Source organism: Dunckerocampus dactyliophorus, chromosome 7 (assembly GCF_027744805.1).
Source record: "Dunckerocampus dactyliophorus isolate RoL2022-P2 chromosome 7, RoL_Ddac_1.1, whole genome shotgun sequence".
Taxonomy (NCBI): domain Eukaryota; kingdom Metazoa; phylum Chordata; class Actinopteri; order Syngnathiformes; family Syngnathidae; genus Dunckerocampus; species Dunckerocampus dactyliophorus.
In genome coordinates, this window is record NC_072825.1 from 12,387,797 (window position 1) to 12,408,115 (window position 20,319).

A 20,319-nucleotide genomic window follows, 5' to 3' on the forward strand; every position below is an offset into this window, starting at 1 on the left:
TTAATTATCTTATGGCATCTTATATTTTGGCTTCAAACCGGCTTCAAATACGGCTCAAGACAACGTAGGCATTTTCAACTGATAACGGAAATACAGAAAAAAAGACTGTGGATCTATCGATCCATAGAATATGAAAAGTGGACCGAGCCTTGGCAAACAACTCATGCTGGGAGCAGAGCACAAGGATGGCAGCTGGAAGGAAAGCTGGGTCATGTCGGAAATCAGATGACAGATGTAGAGGTTTCCGCTGGTTAGTGGGGGGTGGGGGTTTTCGGTATCGAGAGATGGTTCTCCAGAGACAGCTGTTAGTCTTGATTACCGATTATAAAGTACCCTTAAAACAGAAAGTCAAACACAGATGGCCAGAAATAAACAGTGAATTACAGTGGTCCCTTCCTACATCGCGGTGTAGAATATCACTCCCTTGCTCTATTGTGTTTTTTAAAAAAAATGATTAATTAATAAATGATCTCTGTTTCATGATTTGACTATTGCCTATTTTTAGTCAAAAAATATTGAAAGACAAGTCATATGTAGTATTCTGGTCATTACTAGGCGTCAGTAATGTTACATTGATGAGACATTACCTGCATTAAGTCAGCCATCAAGCCTATTAAGTTTGGAATAAATTGGAGGCCAACTAGATAGCAACAGTATTGTTAAAGCAGCGTAGGAATCCCGTAGTCTGCACACAAGCGCTGAGCAATGGGATATAAATAAAGCTAGCAGTATTGGTGGAGTGTATGTAGGGCCAAATGATTTCCGCATTAACGGAATTGCGGACGAAATCATTGAATTGGCCAATAAAATACTGTTCAACGCGGAATCTCGCGCAAAGCGACATAATGCGAATGAAATGATGGCATTGTGAGAAGGAACGTTTGTTCGGAGAAGTATTTACCTGGTGGACCGCTCAACTGTGGCGGAGTCTCACCACAAACACCAACCAGCACCCTCCCGAACTAAACTAAAGCGTGCAGCAAAAAACCTTGGAAACTCCTGTCTTACGGAGGGTGAGTGGAAGCTAGCAGGGTTAGCTTAGTTTAGCAGAGCATGTTAGTGCTGCTGTGTGTGTGTGACTCATGCTGGATGAGCAGTGTTTACACCATGTTGTTTTACCGCTTTAATTTAAGCGAGCGTTTTACAATGCCCACCAATAACGTAAAGGTTCTAAGCTAAAAAGACAAGAGGCACGTTTATTCTTTCACCCAGCTCGTCTTAACTGTCAAGACACATTCTCAGCACACACAACACATTTCTGGCTTTCAAAATAAGAGCAGTTTGCCACGTCTCATCTTAGGCTGTAAACAAAATAAGGGTGTCATAAAAATATCTTACATTAATAACACGATTTGAATTACATCGGTGACTACATCTCCCTTAATGACAAGACCGGACATTAAAGTTGTTGAAGATTTTGTAGCAAAGTGTGCAGAGTATGACATCCCATTCGAAACATCCATCCATTTATCAATTACTGGGCAAAATTGTCCAGTGATGTATTGCATCAATAAATGTAAGGATTTCTGCATTTAATTAATGGACATTTTATTCACTAACCCATAAAGCACACAGTCTTCTGATAAAATAAGTGTAAAAGGTAAAAAAAAACAGAATAAAAAAAAAATTAAAACAGAAAAAACTGAATTTGGGAAAAAAATAAAACAGATTTTATTGGGCCCTATGTAAGTCTATGTATGGCAAATTAATGTTAGACTGGCTGTCCTGTTTGTCTACTATATTAGGTAATATGAGTCTAAAGGTGAATATAGAGGTGTTATTTAATGTCTACAGGGCTCTAATAATTAAAAAAAAAAAAATTTTTAGAAGGCCATAAACAGGTTTTCTGTGCTCTAACTACAAACATATTCAATTTATTAATATTGAATCCTACTTTGCAGAAATTCACCTATCGTGGCCGGGTCTGGAACCAATTAACCGCGACAAACGAGGAACGACTGTATACAAATTGGGACAGAATAGGGAAGGTACTGTATTGCTGATATTGTGACAGCAGAAAACAGATTATACCATACCAAAACTATTATATACAGTATGTTACTATCTACTGACAGACTAAAGCTTTCAGAAATGTATCTCAAGTCAGTACACTTCCAAACCTTTTTTTTTTCATAAATATTTCAGTGTGTACAGCGATTGGGTAGCGAACAGTGCAGGGTGTACCCTGCCTCTCGCCCATAGTCAGCTGGGATAGGCTCCAGTATACCCCTGCAACACTAGTGAGGATAAGCAGCATAGAAATGGATGGATTTCAGTGTGTACAAAAGACATAACTAAAACCAGGTTCCTCTCGTGATGAATAGTTTTCAATATTTGGTTCAAGAGGCAAAAACTCTCAATGCCTTTTAGGGTTACTCACAATTTAGCACGTTCAGCCTGTCTGAATTGTCTGAACTGATAGTATAAGTGCTTCATACCGTGTTTTGGAATGCTACACTTCTCCCATCTCAGCACAGAATTGATTAATAACCAATTAGGCTGCCACCTTCCATAATCAAACTAGACTGAAAATAAATGACCAGGCTGCAATACAATATGAATTAATATATATCAAATCCATTGTAGTACATTTTATAATCCATATTATTTTAATTAAAATTATTATTTTGTGGGGAAATGAAAAAAGATTATATATAATACTGTTATAAAATTGCATCCATTCATTCATTTTTTATACCGCTTGTCTTCATTAGGGTCACAGCTGGAGCCTATCCCAGCTGACTTCAGGCGAGAAGGAGAAGCAGAGGCTGGACTCCAGTCAATCACTGGGCACATAGAGACAAACAATCATTCACACTCACATTCACACCTATGGCCAATTTAGAGTCTTCCATTAGCATAACTTGCATGCTTTTGGAATGTGGGAGGAACCCAAAGTACCCGCAGAAAACCCACGCATGCATTGGGAGAACATGCAAACTGCACACGGATGTTCCCACCCTCGCTCTCTTGACTGTGAGGCTGACATGGTAACCACTAGGCCACCATGCGGCCCTTAAAAATGCATTTATTCAAATATAGGCTCCTGGCCAAAAAGGCCTGATGTCTATTACATGTCTGATACATTGCAGCTAAAATAAGAATAAAGCATAGATAAATGCACTTGCCTGCTTTATGAGGCAATAGAGTAATGAGATTATTATTGTTGAACAATTTAAATGATCAACTCCATCCATACATTTTCTATGCCGCTTTTCCTCATTAGGGTCGCGGGGCATGCTGGAGCCCATCCCAGCCGACTTCAGGCGACAGGCGGAGTACACCCTGGACTGGTCGCCAGCCAATCGCAGTAAATGATCAACTCGTGCAATCAATGTACATAATTCTGGATAGAGCAGAACTTCAGGAGAGCAGGGTGGCCACAAGGTCACTACTATAAATACACCAAGCTAAGGAAATATAGTCGACCCAATAACATTGACATATCAACCCACAGCTTAATTCCCACAAGCAGCCTTGACTTCACCCATATTAACTTCGCAGAACCACTACCACTGTTTAGTAGCTTTATTGAAAAAGCTATTAAACATTGTTAATAGGCCTACTGTTGGATGTGACCCAGCAAATCTGTTCCAAGGCCATGGCCGTTACACAGCCAATAAAATATAAAAGATGCGCTTTTCAATTGTGGCCTGGCAATTCACATTTGAAACTGAAATTTACTTGTAATATCTGCTGCCTGTTCTTGGATGGATGGATGGATGGATGGATAGATAGATAGAAATAAGGAGAGCCGTTGTAGGCCAATCCTGTACTTCTGGGTTGATGGCAGTTCAGCTTGTTGAGATTGCAGGCTGTTGCACTCCACTCAGTGATGCTAAATACATCTGGCCCCCCTGTGCTGGCAACATCTGGGGTTTACAGCCCCTCTATGAAGCCATAAGGGAGCTCCCATATGTCAAGACACACAATGCGGAGGTAGGGAAATCCTGCTCATAAAAACAAAGTGCATTTCAAAACTAGGGTTGATATTGTAAAGATGTGTAACATGTCAACTGGTTCTAGTTGTGGGCCATGATGAGTCAAGAACTCAACAAACCTGATGTAACTTCAGTGATAGAGTTATAACAGGCACTAGTTAAGAAAGAGGAAAGGGGCGAAGAAACTAAATGGGCGAAATGGGGATGCCTATGGACACACACTGCATCTGGGACCGTCACCCAAGGTAAACAATGTTCAGGGAGCCATCTGGTTGAGACTGGAGAGAGGGGGGCAGTAGAGGGCAGTTGTGGGGGGCAGTGGGTGGAGGGAAGGGTTGCAATGAGCACAAACATATGGAAAAGCAGATTTATCCTCTCCCTGCAGCAGTCAACGATGGCAAATGTCAGCATGCGCCATGTCCACGCTTGACTGTGCCGCACTAAGCACCACCACCTGGCCCTTCTTGCTCAGCCACCGAGTGTGGGCAGCAGTAACAGCGTGGAGCCTTTCCCCAGGGTGGAGAAAAGCATCACGGTGTTCAGAGTCATCCACATGCACGCATGTACACCAACACCTCCTGAACTCCCTGCTCTGTTCACACAAGAAAAGAAAGAAACTTAAGACTGTAGTAGTAGTTTACAGAAAACTATATTGGAATGAAAGACACATACATGAGAATCAAGCATGTGAAGCAATGCAAAACTATGAGTGAGTGTGTGTGTGTGTGTGTGTGTGTGTGTGTGTGTGTGCGTATATATATATATATATATATATATATATATATATATATATATACTGTGTAAATTGTAAATATACTGTATATCTCAATTATTGAAAATATATGATCAAACCGAAGAGCCAATAAAAAAATCCTATTTAAACACTGTTTATACGACAGTTGTGTTGCCACTCGGGTTTTAGCTTCAATGTTTGCTTACAGTGTGGAAGACCAAAGTCAGCTCCCTTCATGCAGAGCAAGCAGTCATGAGGAAGGACGAGCAACACCAAATTTCTTATTAATTCACTAATTTGTTGTGACTGCTGGGCATAAAAAGCTTGCTTCCTTGCCATCTGAGGCCAGGCGAGCCCAATGACATTTTACTTACAGATACATACACATGCCAATATATTAAGGGCACCTTGGTAAAATGAATTGCATACTATGTGACTCCATTTTAATAAAATCTTACAGAAAAAATGTTTCGTTTGAATTTTCAAGGAATGTATTTGAGATTTCATTTTTAATGGGCATTTTGGAGATGTAACAGTAATCATATACACGAAAACAAAGACACAAGCACACACACTGGCCTACTTTTATGTGCAGTGGTGAGAATTAAGGCAGAATCACTCTTGATTACATCCACGAAAGCACCACCAGGGAATGGTATTAAAGTATTTTTTACTGGCCACTGACTTGGCTTGACATGTTAGTGTTGTGGTTTATCTTCTGCCTGAGCTTTGGACCAACGTTATCTGTCAGAATGCTAATGCTGATGTATACGTTTGAAGAAGACTGAGCCAAAGGCAAGTATAAATGAGACAGACACCCAATTTATCATTTAAAAGAGTGATATTTAAATGACTCTTGGTTAAGCAGTCTTGTTTCTGGCGAAACCCAAAGACCCGCTGTACAACATACATGTTAGAAATTAATTCAGCCTACTGGGCTGTAAAAATACAATTCTTGTGACTGGCTGAACATATTAAGCTCATAGCCATACATGAAAAAAACAAGTTTTGTAGTACAGCAAAACCTTGGTTTTCGTATGCCCCAGTTTTTCAGTTTTCATCAAATCATTTTGCCCCGGTTTTCATACAATATTGCATGTAACAAACTAATTCTGGACTGTATCATTCTGCGACATCGAGTACCCGACATAGCACCCTACGCGTTGCTGTCTCACTGTCTGTGCATTTTTTGAGTGAGACTGCTAAATACCCCGCCAAGGGGCCAAAAAAAGATGCGAGCGCCAGCACTTTAATAAAGAAGGTAAGAAACACTACTGAATTCAATCTTGCCAGGATGTACGGGAAGTCCACATTAGGTTCCATTGATAATTATTTGAGACTGTTTTCTGCATGTAAAACTATAATTATTTCTCTGTAAAATGTATTTTTTGTTAACATGTTTGAAGTGTCTGGAATGGATTAACTGGATTTGCATTACTGTACTTCCTATGGGAAAAATCGCCTCGGTTTTTGTATGGTTCGGTTTTAGTCTAAACTTATGGAACTAATTAATAACAGAAACCGAGGTACCACTGCATTATAATATAATTTAAGAGAACTGTATATTCCGGTGCAGATGTATACCTCTTCAGGTTTTGTAAAATCACCAGCCAACATTGTAGACTTAATGAATTAATGCAGTACATCAATTAAATAAAATTTCAACATATGGGTAAAAAAGAGTGGAGGAAAGAAGAAACATTTCCAATTGAGGAGTGAGAATGTTTTGATTCAGAAGCGTAACCAAATTCACCAACAATTGTCAGTTAAAAAAGAAAGATACACTGTATAACAAAACAACGTTTTATTAGACTAATTACTGAGTACTATTAATACAGTAAGACAATAACAAATTAAATGATTCTGATCAGAAATGTCTATTCAGGATCTTTTAATTAGCTTCACAAAGACTCCCCAGCTGCATTGTAAAACAGAGTCTAGCTCCCTAAGGTCAATCCTCCTTTTACCAGGACTCTGGTACTTGAGCCAAAGACCTTGATGGTGAGAGAGCATAGTTAATCGACTTTCAGTCCTCCATGGGCTGTTGTACCAAATTATTGTGGATTGTGAAAAATCCTTGCTAGGACTCTTTTGTCATTGGGGTGCATAGGGGAAGCACAACAGCAGCTTTCTCTAAAAACCTGGCCTTCACACCAAAATGCAATTTTACAAGCTCTTCAACAACAACAATAGTCTATTTTGCCCATTAATGGCTGTCTATTTCTATAGTCATGTGCCCAACCAGTGCAGGACACTTGTGTGGCAAGAAAGGTGACTGGTAATTTATAAAGTCAAAAGAGTAGGTAGCTCAATCCCACTAGTTGTCCACACATACTGTATATGGGCCCAGGTGAGAACAAATCCACTGAATGACTACTCCACAAACTTTAATACTGCAGTACAATATATGCCAAAAAATATACGCTTCTTTGCTTAAATTACTGCAAAGCTTATTATCGAGAGAATGAAATAAAGTCCGGAAAATGTGCAGTCAACTGACGACAGCTTGTCACATGCTATGCCAGCATGTGTGATCACTCATGTTTAAATCTGGCATCTTTGTTTACACATTTTGACTGGCTCTCACTGCCTCTCTGGCAGCAGCTAGCCAACTCGTTTTTGTCCCACAGGCGTACCTATCATGTTCATGGCATACATGCTAACTTACTTTTTTAAAGTGTCACTTAATAATCTTGCTCTCTTTATCATTATAATACTTATGACATGTCTTCACAACACTAGTTGTGTTTCTAAGATGAAGTTGAACATATACACAGTGTGTCCAGCTTTACAATAGTGATGCTATCACAGGGGTCTCCAACAGGTAGCTCGTCTGGTAGCAGTAGCTCACCAGCTGATGTTGAGTAGTTCACTAAAGAATATTTGCGTCACCTCTTAGTATTTTTAGAAGTGTTCTATTCAAACAGGACATGTGTATGTAATGACAAATGGGCACATTAAGTGGAGATGTGCGTTGTAAATAAAGTGCAGTTTAAATGTTGTCAGTCACATACAACATAGGTCACCTCTCCTTTCTTTTTGTCAAAGTAGCTTTAATACTGCTGCAAGTTGGATACACCTGTGTATCCTGACTCTGAATTTATACTTTTCATGCAGGACAGATTTCCATAACAAAAATATTTCAATTGTTATTTTGTTAATTGTGTTATTTTGAACCCTGCCTCTTGGCCGAAGTCAGCTGAGATAGGCTCCAGCATACCCACGACCCTAGTGAGGATAAGCAGCATAGAAGATGGATGGATGGTGTTTCGTGGTCGTGTTTCGGTTTTGTTCATCTTGCTTTCTGTGTCAATTGTGTAAATGTAAATTAAGGTACTGTTTTTGCCGACCTACCATGCCTTTTTCTTTGAGGTGCAAAAACTCGTAAATGAGATCCCCATTAGTTGTGCTCTAAATCAGATTCAACTATGAAAACCCTTAGTCGAAGACACCTCTAGAGATGAGGTTTTTTCAAAGAGGTGAAAATGTGCCCATTTGCAAAAAAAACATGTCTAATTTCACTTGTAGAGTGTTGCTCATTTCTTGTTCTCTTCTGGGTCCTGTTTGTTCCGGAAAAATGTGCGGGCCCGAGTGAGACTGAATGATGCAAACTACATACACCTTTTAATAAAAGAATCTGCTATGCCTCAGGTATGTTATGTACTTGGCAACTCCATTTAATTTACTGTTTTTTTCAGCGCTTGCATTGTATCCTGTTTGTTAGTGAAAATGTAAAATCACTGTGTAGTGGGAGGCAAATACGTGATATAGTTTCACAATAAAATACAGTGTTCACTTGAAAATAATGTTCTTCTCAACATTATCTGTTTACACGTCTATAGAGAGTTAGCATGGTCCAGCTGTGGAGAATGATCACTTGTTCAGGACTGTGGCCCCCACTAGTGCTGCACACAGGCCCAAATGTGGCAAGATAGGAACAAGGGACAGGAACAGATAGAGAAAGACAATGGATATGGGAGCAGAGGCCTAACACCACACAGCTGCTCTTGTTCTTCAGGGAACCCAGGCGGGAGGCATCACTGAAGCGCCTAATTTCTCTAATGTGTGCAGTCATGTGACGCACATGGCAAGGGTGGGAGACTTACAGCATCAATCCTGTAACTTTTTTTGAGAGACTAACTGAGGACCAGCCCCAATGTGTATGACTGGCTGGCCTCCGGACACTGGCAACTGGACACCGGGCTGCCGAAACCACTGACACTTACAAAGGGAGGAGGGGCCACTACACTCCTCATCTACATACAGTACCTAAGAAGTCTTTTGTCATGGATGTAAAAAAAAACACATACAACTGCATGGTGGCGAGAGCAGAATTCCAGTCCAACGCTTGTCAAGACATTTGCTCTACAACAAATTTACCTTTGTGACATAAGATTGACTGCCCAAGACATAACGATGTCTCTCACACTGTCAGCTAAGAGCGGCTCTATGCATCCCCTCAAGTGTACTTAGAATAAGCAGCATTGATAACACAAAATGGGAGCAATTGGTGTTGTGTGATTGTCCAAAAAGGAGCAGCAAAACTGACATTTGGAGAGATAGCCACAATCCAGTGAAGAGATTTTCTTGTGTCATGCACATACCCATCATCACAGTGATGAACAAACAAACATGGTAGCTACAGTACCCTAATTTACACATCACTGTCTTCTTGCATGCAACATGTGTACAAGTGTTTTCACTACTTTGTCTTTTAAATTAAAATGATCAAAAAACTTGGGAATATTGGTGCCAGATTTATGGGTGCTCTAAAACCCAAAGGATCTAATATACTGCAGTTATAAAAACTATTTTAGATTTAAGTACAGATATGTAAATATCGAGGAATAGCCAGATTGCATGATGCCTAAACAGTCAGACACAATTACTTAATTACTAATAACTTTTAATTATTATTAATTATTGATAATTAATTAATAGATATGGTGACAGTTTTACCATACGAGGACAGTTAAAATGCATTAAAAAATATAATATAATAATAATAATATGTATTGACAATATGGAAATATGTATGGCAAATACAGATAATATGGAAAATGACATTTATGAACAGTTTCTTGCATAAAAGTAAAGGGCAGGTTGCAAATAATCCCAAAAAAATATCAAACGTAACTTCAGTGGAAGTAGTAGTTCATGACGTAGTCTCCATGGTTACCAAATGTAGAGCCTAAATGTGAATTTCTCTTGGAGATTAATAATATCTGTCTACTGTATATAGTAGAAGTTATGGGGAGGAAACTTTGATGTCTGTCTTTTCAAATGAGCACAGTGAGACATCTAAGCAAAGGCTGAATGTCACACCTCCTTTAACCACAACATTCCGCTGCTGTAAAGTTTCTCTCAAATTAATGCAGGACATTTAAAGAGAGATCCGGTGGTCTGAAGACAGGGCCACAAATCAATATTATCACATTTTACATATTTTTGTTAGTTAAAAACAATCCAATTATTTTTCATCAGTAAGTAGAATGGCTATTCAAATTACATTTGTAATCAAATTAATTCCATCATGCACAGGGACTCTGATGATGTCGCCACTTCCGATAACTTCAGCCACCAGGGGGAGCAGGTATGCCACAGTGCAGTGATTGCATGAAGGTAAATCTCACTGAAAATATTCACAGTACTGTACCTTTGTGAGATGCTGCTTGATTGGTTAGACAAATGCAAAGTGAAGATGGAAAGTCATGTTTACAATACAATTATATACTGTACAATGTTTGGGAGTTGTCCACATATACATTCAACAGAAATGAGCACTTAGCCTTGCTGAAATGGCTTGCAGCAAGAGTGTTTGTACTTAGCTGAAAGACTTAAGAGACAAACACCTTACCAGAGGTTGCCTTGACAGCGTGCTTCTGTAGAAAATCCAGAGTCTGTGCCAGGGCTTTTTTGTTACAGTGAGTGGAGAGCTCCTCATTACATTCAAAACACCTGGTAGAAAGGAAGTACAAAATATACATAAACACTCTCAGAGAGCTACAGTAAAAATAAATAATATTGTTCATACTCATAATACGATTCTCAGAATTAGTTAAGACCAGTACAATTGAAGTGGAAAAAAAATCAAAGGAAAAAACATAGGAATCCCATATTTCAAGACCACAAGTTACAGGTAAAAAACATACACAATTAAAATGCGGCCTGTCTATCTCTGTATTTTGTCTGAATTTCAAAGGCTTCTCACCAGGCCCTCCATGTGCTCAAGCTTATGGTGATGCAGTGTGACTCAGGATGGAATGCTTTGTGGTGCTTGACAGCGTGTTCGATCCCCGAGTGGTTACAGCCCTGTAAAATATTGTGCATAACATACCAATGCTTAGTTCATCTCTTATTCAATGGGTACAAAACACCCTGTTGCACAAGTTACACATCCAAGTGTTTGTTTCAAGCTAGGTGTAGCCGTTTAAGAAACAACATAAGAAAATAGAAATAAGAGTACTACATACGTGACCTCAAACTAAATGACACTAAAACTATATTTTATACATTTTTATATAATACTTTTATTACCTAATTCATACGACACCAACAAATTACACACCAGTATTCCATATCAGATGATACAAATCTACAACCCTCCAGTGTCGATGCCAAGTCCTTAGAGACTGAGCTACTAAACCTAAGTGCTCATTTTCAAGTGTTTTTTTGGTGTGTGTTGCATTTGCGCCAACAATCAATAAACACCGCCACAGTTCTATGTTGACTCATTGTGAATGTGGAAAACATTGCTTTTAACCCTGGTTCTGGTATTTTATTATAAGTTATGTTTATATATACTGTATTGTAATACATCTCTGATAGTATGGGGATAAATACGTCTCTGAATGTGCATCTTGGCTGTACGGAAAGAATTCTTACTTGGAAACCACACTTGAGGCAGACTAAGATGTCTTGAGAGGCTGCAGGCTCGCTGTTGATCATCGTCCTTTCCTTCGGACACTCAGAACACACTAACCACAGGCTGGATAACATTGCTTTCTTCACTGAGCTCAAGTCCACTGCCTTTGTCACATGCTGGCAAGTCAACCCTGGTTAAGAAAAAGGCACTTATTCGTCCAACATTCCAATGAAATTTGTAAACCAGTTTGAAAATTACACACACCGTACAGTAGCAGCAGAGCTAGCTAAGGACTAGGGGTGTCACAAGATCTTGTGAGATTAAAACGTGACAAGATTTCTCGTTCACAAAAAAAGTATCTCATGGGCACTAGACCTGGGACGATAACGAATTAATTAATCACACAATAAATGAAAATGAACTAGATCATTTTGCCGGCCTCAATACATTGCCATGCGTGTCTGTTTTTCTTGTCTCTCGCCTCCGAACAGGCAGGAAGAGATTTTACTCTGTGCATTGGTTTCAGCACCTCGGCGCGTTCCAAAGAACAACGGCATGAACGGAGTGAGACCTTATGTCAGTCATACAGTCTCTTTGTCTTGGAGGTGGGGCCGGTAGCATACACACAGTGTAAACAAGTATAACGTAGTAGAAATGAAATTAGCAGACAGCAACATATTGTCACAATTTTTAAAATATTTTTTCATTGTACTTTTCTTAAAAGTAATGTTAAAATCTCATCTTGTCTCATAGACCCAAACTCGTATATTGTCTTGTCTCGTGAACTGAGCATCTCACCCTGAGTAAAGAAACACGCAAAATAGATTGCAGACTGCAATAGAATAGTTTAGGTTTACATTAAAAGAACTACAGTTCCCATGATGACAATCCAGGAAGTAGTAAAATACAGTAGATGCTACTATTGCATGTTTTGATAGAAGTCTTATACAGTGATCGTGTTTTGTATCTGACAAATCTTAAGTACTTTTTATCAAAGGTAGAATTCTTACAGTTTCTGCTGCTTGTTCAACTGATGGAAAAACAACAGCCACATGTAACAAGTGAGTGACGTTGGAAACAGGTTGAATTGCAAGATGTATAGTGTGCATAAAGAATTTAATGTGCGGTTCCTATCCTGCCTTGCCTGCCTCACTTCCACATTACGTGTATTAAAGTAGCGATGCCATAGTTCACAGTCTGCTTGCCTTCTGGCTGCCATGTTCTCGCAAGAAAGCTTTTCTATAAACAAGAAATATCATTACGTTTTAATCTTGCGACGTGACACCCCTATAAAATACACATGACTGGTGAACTATATTATTGTACTTATAGTGGAATAGTGGAACTACCTGTATTTCAGTTACTGAATTAACAGATAAAAATGAATGATTAGTTTGCAGTATAAAATTATTATAATAATTATTTTATTAATTATTATAATAATAATCTAGGCTTCATCACATTCAGTAACCAAACCATACAGAGTAGTAGGATTATATAACACATTGATAACTGAATGTGTTGATGATAGTGTGTTATCTACTTCTGTGACTTACCACTGACTTCATCTGATGAATCTTCATCTCGAGGTTTTCTTGGTTTATTTGTCCGCTTAGTCATCTTGGCGGCTGTCAAGGACAGGGGGTCCTTAAGACGCATTTGGAGCTTTGGAGGTTAAGGCATTGGCATTAGCACACAAAACAACCACAGTATTCCAAACGGTTATTTGCACATGGCCCGTCAGTTTTTACTTGCTTTTATTCCTAGGTATTTTCTTTGCCATGTACAAATCTTAAAAAGTGTCTGCTTTTATTATTACTTGACAAGTGGGTTGCTTGATTTATTCACCAAGTATGGCCCATAACTCCCCAAACAAGGCAAACAATCAGGCATCCTTACAGAGCAGTCATGACTGCATCAAACACACTGTAAAATAGATAAAGATGCACACGTCCCTGCTCCCAGACATTCCCTCAAATAAGTGCTTATGTCTGATTATATGTTCACCAGCGATGTCTTACATGATGTAAATATATGTACTGTACGTATTTGAATGGTGACTAGTATGTAATGTGCAGTATTATGCTGCTTTAGTTCTGATACAAAGCTTTGTTAAGAAAAATCTAGTGTTGTGTTAGCTCTTCGTTGTACATATTAAATTATTTGCATATTTACATACTATTATGTATTATTTTCAAGTTGTGCTCTGGTAAAATAAGCATGTCAAAAGCAATGATCTCGGGTGAGAAACCAAGATATACTCCAGTGAATTTGAAATGATTTTATACTATCACTTGCACGCTGTAACTTTAATCACGTGATCTCAGTACGAGCCTACTTAAAGTCATTGCAGTCATTCATGACATTAAAGGCCTCAATTAACCACATTTAAATCAGAAAAATAACACAATTAGATCGATCTAAACGATATGTAAAGTGACACTATGCTTATGGTATTCGGGATATGGCAAAAGCAAAGCAAAACAAACTCACCTGTTTCCTCTAGATGGCTAACACCAGCGATGCTAACTCTGTTTGGCTAACAAACAGGCTAGCCACAGACTTGTAATACTAACTCCACAATTAATAAGCTTATTTAACGTCTGTACGCCTGGTAATAAAGTCATTGAGAACTAAAGCCGATAACATGACGTGACATTTCGGTGAAATATACTGAATGCTAACCTAAACTTTATAAATGTTGCCTGGTTTCGTAGCATGAAGTACTACACTATGTAAACATGTGACGCACTCGGAAGCAATATGGCAAGCTAGCGTGGTGCATTCAGGTTCAACTAGAAAATGGGACACACACAATAATGGCTGTATATAGTGTAATGCGTACAGGACTGTAGAATGTTAAAGAAAAAGTGAATGAGTTGGAATGCGATATACGTAGTTTATCTACACACAGTTAACATTTGACACACTTGGAATCTTATCTTTATACAGATATGCAGCTGTACACACATTGACTTTTGTCCTTTGACAGACCCGTACTTCGCTCATGCGCCCTGCATGATTAGCGACTTGCGCTAGACTTGCGTTGCATACTTACAGTTGGCCTATATGTAACTGTTACAAGAAGTCGTCTTAAAATCAGGTTAGTTAGGTGTATATTAATCACAAATGTCTCTCCGAAGGTGTCTGGGATTTTTCGGAGCCGAAAGCCGACGGTTATGTCACAGTTACGTCCTTCACAGTGCCTCTGCCCAGAGCAGGCGAGTCTTCTCCAGTTTGACTCTTAACACGCACCCATTTTGCACTAGTGAGTTCTCTATTTCAGTTGCTTTGTTATTATTAGCAGTCCACCCACATTCAGAGCGGGTGACACTTTTTATATAACACAAACTGACAATGATGCTGTTTCATACATTTACAATATGTGGGAAGTTGTTTGATAGTCCCTTCATCCCCAGAGTTGTGGCTGGGTAGCCGCAGCTTCGCCTCGGTGACAGCGAGCACAGATGTGACTTACGAACAGCTGAGGCAGCTCCTGGCCGGTGGTAAGGCTGTTGTTATAGACGTCAGAGAGCCATGGGAGCTCCGGGAGTACGGCTTCATCCCTGGTTCCATTAACGTCCCCTGTGAGTGTTATTTTGCTTAACCTAAAATGTTTGTTAATGTGGACGCATTTGTTGGAACATACACTGCTCGAAAACCTTTGGCATGTTCGGAAAATTCGGAATGGACATTAAATGCACTATTACCATTGCAGGTGAACACTTCCGTGTACACTTTTGAATTTTGCAGTTGAGCTCCTTGTTAGACCACAGCAAGCTGTGCATACAGTACTGACTAGGGGTGTCACGAGACAGTTCACGAGATGACAAGGTACACAAGTTTGTGTCTACAAGAACGAGATAAGACCAGATGCTCAAGCCACCTCATCTGGCTCCTCTCAGTGTGGAGGAGCAGCAGCTGTACTCTGAGTCTCTCCCACATGACAGTGCGTCTCACCTTATCTCTAAGGGAGAGCCCAGCCACCCCATGGAGAAAACTCATTTCAGCCGCTTGTTCACACGATATTGTCCTTTCGGTCACTACCCAAAGCTCATGACCCATAGGTGAGGGTAGGAACGTAGATTGACCGGTAAATTGAGAGCTTTGCCTTTCGGCTCAGCTCCCTCTTCACCACAACGGACCGATGCAGAGTCTGCATCACTGCAGACACCGGACCAATTCGCCTGTCGATGTTGCGCTCCATCCTTCCCTCACTCGTGAACAAGACCCCGAGGTACTTAAACTCCTACACTTGGGACAGGATCTCATCCCCGACCCGAAGACGACACTCCATCCTTTTCTAGGTGAGAACCATGGACTCGGAGTTGGAGGATGCTTATTCTCATCCCGGCCGCTTCACACTCGGCTGCGAACCGATCCAGTGAGAGTTGAAGGTCACTGCTCGATGAAGACAGCAGGACCACACACTTGACTTTTCTGTTCCATAACACTCTGGATCTTTTAAGAAGTTTAAAATGACTGATGAATAGCCTATTTCACATTAACGGTGGTTTGCAATAAATTATACTCAAAATTATTTTTGTCTCACTCCCAGTTCTTCTTTTTGCATTTTGAAGCTCCACATAGAACCCCCTTAAGATCCAACAGTGCAAAATGCGTATTCTTGCAATTTTGATCAGGAGTGTATATTAATGTGTGTTAAACAGCTGTACATTGTACACATTTTGCGTTGAATGAGGAAGGACATTTTCTAGTGGGGTAACTTGCAGAACTTCATGACTATACTTGCCCAGAAAACAAGTACAGTGGAACCTCGTATGTCCCGGATTTTGAAGGATTCGGTTTTCAATGAAAATTATTGATAGAAAATATTCATCCGTTTTTGTACACTGTCTCAGTTATCGTACGGCCAAACAGTATGCCGACCAAACTAGTCTGTGGAATCGAGTCCCCAAACAAAGCATCCACATGTTGGCGACTCAGTCTCTGTGAAGAATGTATAGTGGTTTGTATAGTGGTTCTTTTGGAGCATATTCGGACTAGGGAATCCTTTAATTGTCATCATTATATTTGTCTGGGTGGTTTATTTGTTCATAGAACACACACAGAATGATGCAGTTGTAGGAATCTGTGCTTTTTAAAAAATTAAATGTAAAGTTAGGAACCAGGTTGCAAAGGGGAACAGAGTGACAGAACAGATACTGAGCCAGGCCAGTGTGTGTAATGATGATTTTACTTGCTGCTGAAGTTTACAATAAAATTCAAGTGAGCAAGTATGCAGCTTTAACTGTCCACCCTTTAAAGTTAAGTTTGAGACAGCGTCCGTGTGGCTCCTCCGTCTCCTCCTGCCCCCCCTCCCCTCGTCACCGTGTTCACCAACAAGTCTTCAATAAAGATAAATGTCATGTTAAATGTTCAGTGTTCATTTATATGTCTTTGGCTCTGTTTTCTACATGTTCATCTAATTATTCTCTGTAAAATGGTTTGTGTTAATATTTTTGGGTGTCTGGAACTGATTCAATGGATTTACATGATTTCTTCTGGGAAAAATGTACTTGGTTTTTGTGCGTTTCGCTTTTCGTCGGACCTTTTGGAACGGATTAATGACGAAAACCGAGGTTTTACTGTACTCAGTTTTTTTTTTTTGCAGTGTTGCATGTTTAACTTGTTTGTGCATACATATTTTTGCAGTGGGCCAGGTGAACGCAGCTCTGCAGCTTGATCCTGGAGAGTTCACGGAGAAGTATGGTGCTGAGATGCCTGGACAGGCAGACAACATAGTGTTCACTTGTCTGGCAGGCATCCGGAGCAAGACTGCATTAGATGCAGCCACCTCTCTGGGATACAAAGAGTAAGACTTTCTTACATCTAACTTGTTTTACAAATTCATAAAATTAACCAACTTTATCAAATTATTGTTTGCATTGCACATTTCACCTCTACATTTAACATTTAAGGACAAACAGATATCATTTGTGACATACTGTACATTTGTGAAAGTGCATATGCACCCACCTTTTTAAACCACACTTTGTCTCCCAATTCACTGTCTCACTCTGTCCTCAATTTCAGTGTTCAGCACTATCCAGGTGGATGGAAAGACTGGGCAAAAAATGAACATCAAAACTGAAGGCTCATCTAAAACCAAAGCATTTTTTTTCTTTTCTTTCTTAGAAATGACGGCTGTCGGTCGTAATCTGAGATCTGTAATGATTTTTTTTGTATGCCTGACTTTATCACTCATTGATTCTCAAACACCTATCAGATTTAAGGGCTCACCACACACACCAACTATTTTACCTCATGAGCACAATGACTGATAATATTGCAATAATACTTGACGTAATTGTTAATTTTTGTTCAGCATATATCATTGGAGTAGAAAAAACAGAAGGAATAAAGGCAAAATTACTAATCGCAACACTACATGTAATAGAACGGACGGATATGTGATATGAGAAGATGCCAATGTTTTATTTTTTTCTTGACTTAAAGGAAAACTGCACTTTTTGGGGGAATTTTGCCCAATCTAATACTGAATCACGTGATTAATTCAGAAATGCAGTGTAAATATTTAATATTGTGTTGAAATGTCAGTCTGTCCCAATTTTGCCAGTCTCACTCTGAATAAATTTAGAATTACGAAGATGTTTGTTTTTCTGATTCAGTCCAACTGCTGTGTGTATTAGATTGAGTATATTCTATAAAAAGACAAACTAATGTTTGCGCAGATGACATGCTGCAACTCATAATAATACGAATGAAATGGATTTATATAACACTGATGGTATTTACTCTAGGCAATAAAACAGGAACTGACCTCTGCCTTACACCCTGCATTGGTAAATAATATCAGTATTGTTAATGTTTTTTTTTTTCAATTTAAAATCTGTTTCTAAAGGTGATATTGTATTGTATTGTTTGTTTGTTTGGTAGGTTTTTGTTACCTCAAAATTGTTCCCTCACATTCGGTCTCACATGTGCAGTGTGCGCTTGCACTCAGAAAATGCTGCTGGCACAGAATCCCCTGTCTGATTACCTGTTTTATCCGTGAAATTGCAGCTGTGTGCTGCACACAATTGTCTGCTCTCACTTTCTTCTGCCTCAAAAAGTGAACTGATTAAACTGAGTTTCATAAAGTTTGATCGCAGATCAAGAGATATATAGGCTTGGAGAGTCACTTAAGCCACACATATTTAATATGAAATTATTGTACGCAAATCCAAAATATGCCGGCACTCTGTTTATAGTATATTGTTCTTTGATTTAATAAAAATAAAAATGCAAGAATACCAATATTTAATCCAAAATCTTATTCGGCCATGTGGTAATGTCTACACTTGTACTTCACAAATTCTCTTGAAGTAATTAATCCAACTGTTAGGTCTGTCAGGTCTTTAACTGGCTACATTTTAGCAGGGTTGTCCAAACTCTTTCCACTGAAGGCGGAATACATAAAAATGATGATGCAAGTGGCCGCTTTCATGTGCATTCAGGGCCAGCAAAGCCTTCTCTGTTGGCCTAAACAGTACCAGAAGCACTGATGTCATTTACAAATTAAATTATAGTATTTGTTTCATGAAATTGTACTAATTTAATTCCAGTCTATTATCATCATTTTGTAGCTTGTCTCTTGGCTGCACTGTTAACAGTAGTGTATGTTTTTTTGTCAGATTTCAGCATGTGTTGTCTTGTGAATATAAGGCCCTTCAGAAACTGTAGTGCTGGCCCATGTCACTTAAACACTATTAGTAATGAGGCTGTTTATTTAACCAGATTTCAGATTTGCCTCATAGGGCTGGCCTACAATAATGTCCGCATTTTTCACTCCCCTAATTGGTTGATCAGCACAAAACAGTTTGACATGCCAAGTGACGCCCACATTGGCTGACTGAGGACAAGAAATTGACATCTTTGGTGAGTATATGTATTTTATTGCAAAGTGTTATGTTTTTGTCATGTTTCTACATTAATATTGATTCTAACTTGCTCCAGATGGTGCTGTAGTGTAGAGGTTTGGAGTTGTATGAACCCTTTATCACCAAGCTTTTCCATTTATGCTGAGCGCCATATTTCCAAGCACTGGCAATTGCTGGTGAAAATTATTGCGGGGGAGTGGCTCACAGGTGAGCACTTGTTGTTTGGGCCTTCACCCGTGGGGCCCGGCTGGGCCCAGCCCAAAAAAGCCACACGGGATCTCCCCTCCGAAGACCCACCACCAAACATAAGGATCTGGCGCATTGTGTATTGGGTAGCGGTCGAGGTCAATTCTCTGGTGGGGAAGGAGCCTGAGCTTGTGCGAGAGGTTCCTTAAACTAAACTTAAAATAAATTAAAGTTGAAAATGTCCAGGATCAATGCTAGATTTTGGGGCAATACACAATTATGGCATCTCTGAAACCTATTTAAAATAGTAAAAAAAAAAAAAAAAAAAGCATAATGTGGGATCATCAACATTAACAATGTGTGTGACGATACCAAGTATAGAAGAAGATGATGACATCATTATTGGGAGACGATGACTGCTGACTCACAGAGTTGTTTGGGACCACACCGGGTACTGGTTTAAACCAGTAGTGTGGCACTGGTTGTCAGTGCTTTGGTCCAGTCAAGTTTAGGTTTATATCTGAGTCCTGTCTGAATCAGTCTTTTGGAATATGGTGATAATGTGTGTGCCATACTGGAGACACTTGCAGCACCTATGCATCCTGAAGGGGTGGGGTGTGCATGAGCTGGAAGGTGCTTGTTACTGATGTTTTTGCACAGAGGAAAAGCTATATATTTTTTTACGTTATTGAAATACACCAATAGCAGTGC

General features: G+C 39.4%; 2 protein-coding genes across 4 annotated transcripts in view; one reads left to right on the forward strand and one right to left on the reverse strand.

The window, feature by feature from the left end:
• The window catches only part of usp45 (ubiquitin specific peptidase 45), a 32,863-nt gene extending 18,565 nt beyond the window's left edge, over positions 1 to 14,298 (reverse strand). For 2 of the 3 annotated variants that reach the window (XM_054782105.1, XM_054782103.1), the window contains exons 1-5: positions 14,033 to 14,298; positions 13,096 to 13,204; positions 11,560 to 11,729; positions 10,886 to 10,986; positions 10,532 to 10,632 (exon numbers count right to left, since the gene is read on the reverse strand). In XM_054782105.1, coding sequence (XP_054638080.1) covers positions 10,532 to 10,632; positions 10,886 to 10,986; positions 11,560 to 11,729; positions 13,096 to 13,198 — 475 coding nt within the window. In that variant the 5' untranslated portion in view covers positions 13,199 to 13,204; positions 14,033 to 14,298. The remainder of the gene's footprint in view (positions 1 to 10,531; positions 10,633 to 10,885; positions 10,987 to 11,559; positions 11,730 to 13,095; positions 13,205 to 14,032) is intronic. The other variant, XM_054782104.1, reaches the window with a different exon arrangement.
• A 193-nt stretch (positions 14,299 to 14,491) lies between these two features.
• tstd3 (thiosulfate sulfurtransferase like domain containing 3) lies at positions 14,492 to 18,149 on the forward strand. Its single transcript, XM_054782106.1, has 4 exons — positions 14,492 to 14,807; positions 14,959 to 15,126; positions 17,195 to 17,354; positions 17,576 to 18,149. The coding sequence occupies exons 1-4, from the start codon at positions 14,669 to 14,671 to the stop codon at positions 17,631 to 17,633; spliced, it is 525 nt and encodes a 174-aa protein (XP_054638081.1). The 5' UTR covers positions 14,492 to 14,668; the 3' UTR covers positions 17,634 to 18,149.
• Positions 18,150 to 20,319: the final 2,170 nt, after the last annotated feature.

What these genes read in the sequence shown, in the direction of transcription:
- tstd3 (XM_054782106.1), top strand. Translation starts at nt 14,669, where the DNA reads ATGTCTCTCCGAAGGTGTCTGGGATTTTTCGGAGCCGAAAGCCGACGG. An exon ending in TGGTTCCATTAACGTCCCCT is followed by an intron (nt 15,127 to 17,194) that starts GTGAGTGTTATT and finishes ATATTTTTGCAG; the next exon opens with TGGGCCAGGTGAACGCAGCT. An exon ending in ACCTCTCTGGGATACAAAGA is followed by an intron (nt 17,355 to 17,575) that starts GTAAGACTTTCT and finishes CCTCAATTTCAG; the next exon opens with TGTTCAGCACTATCCAGGTG.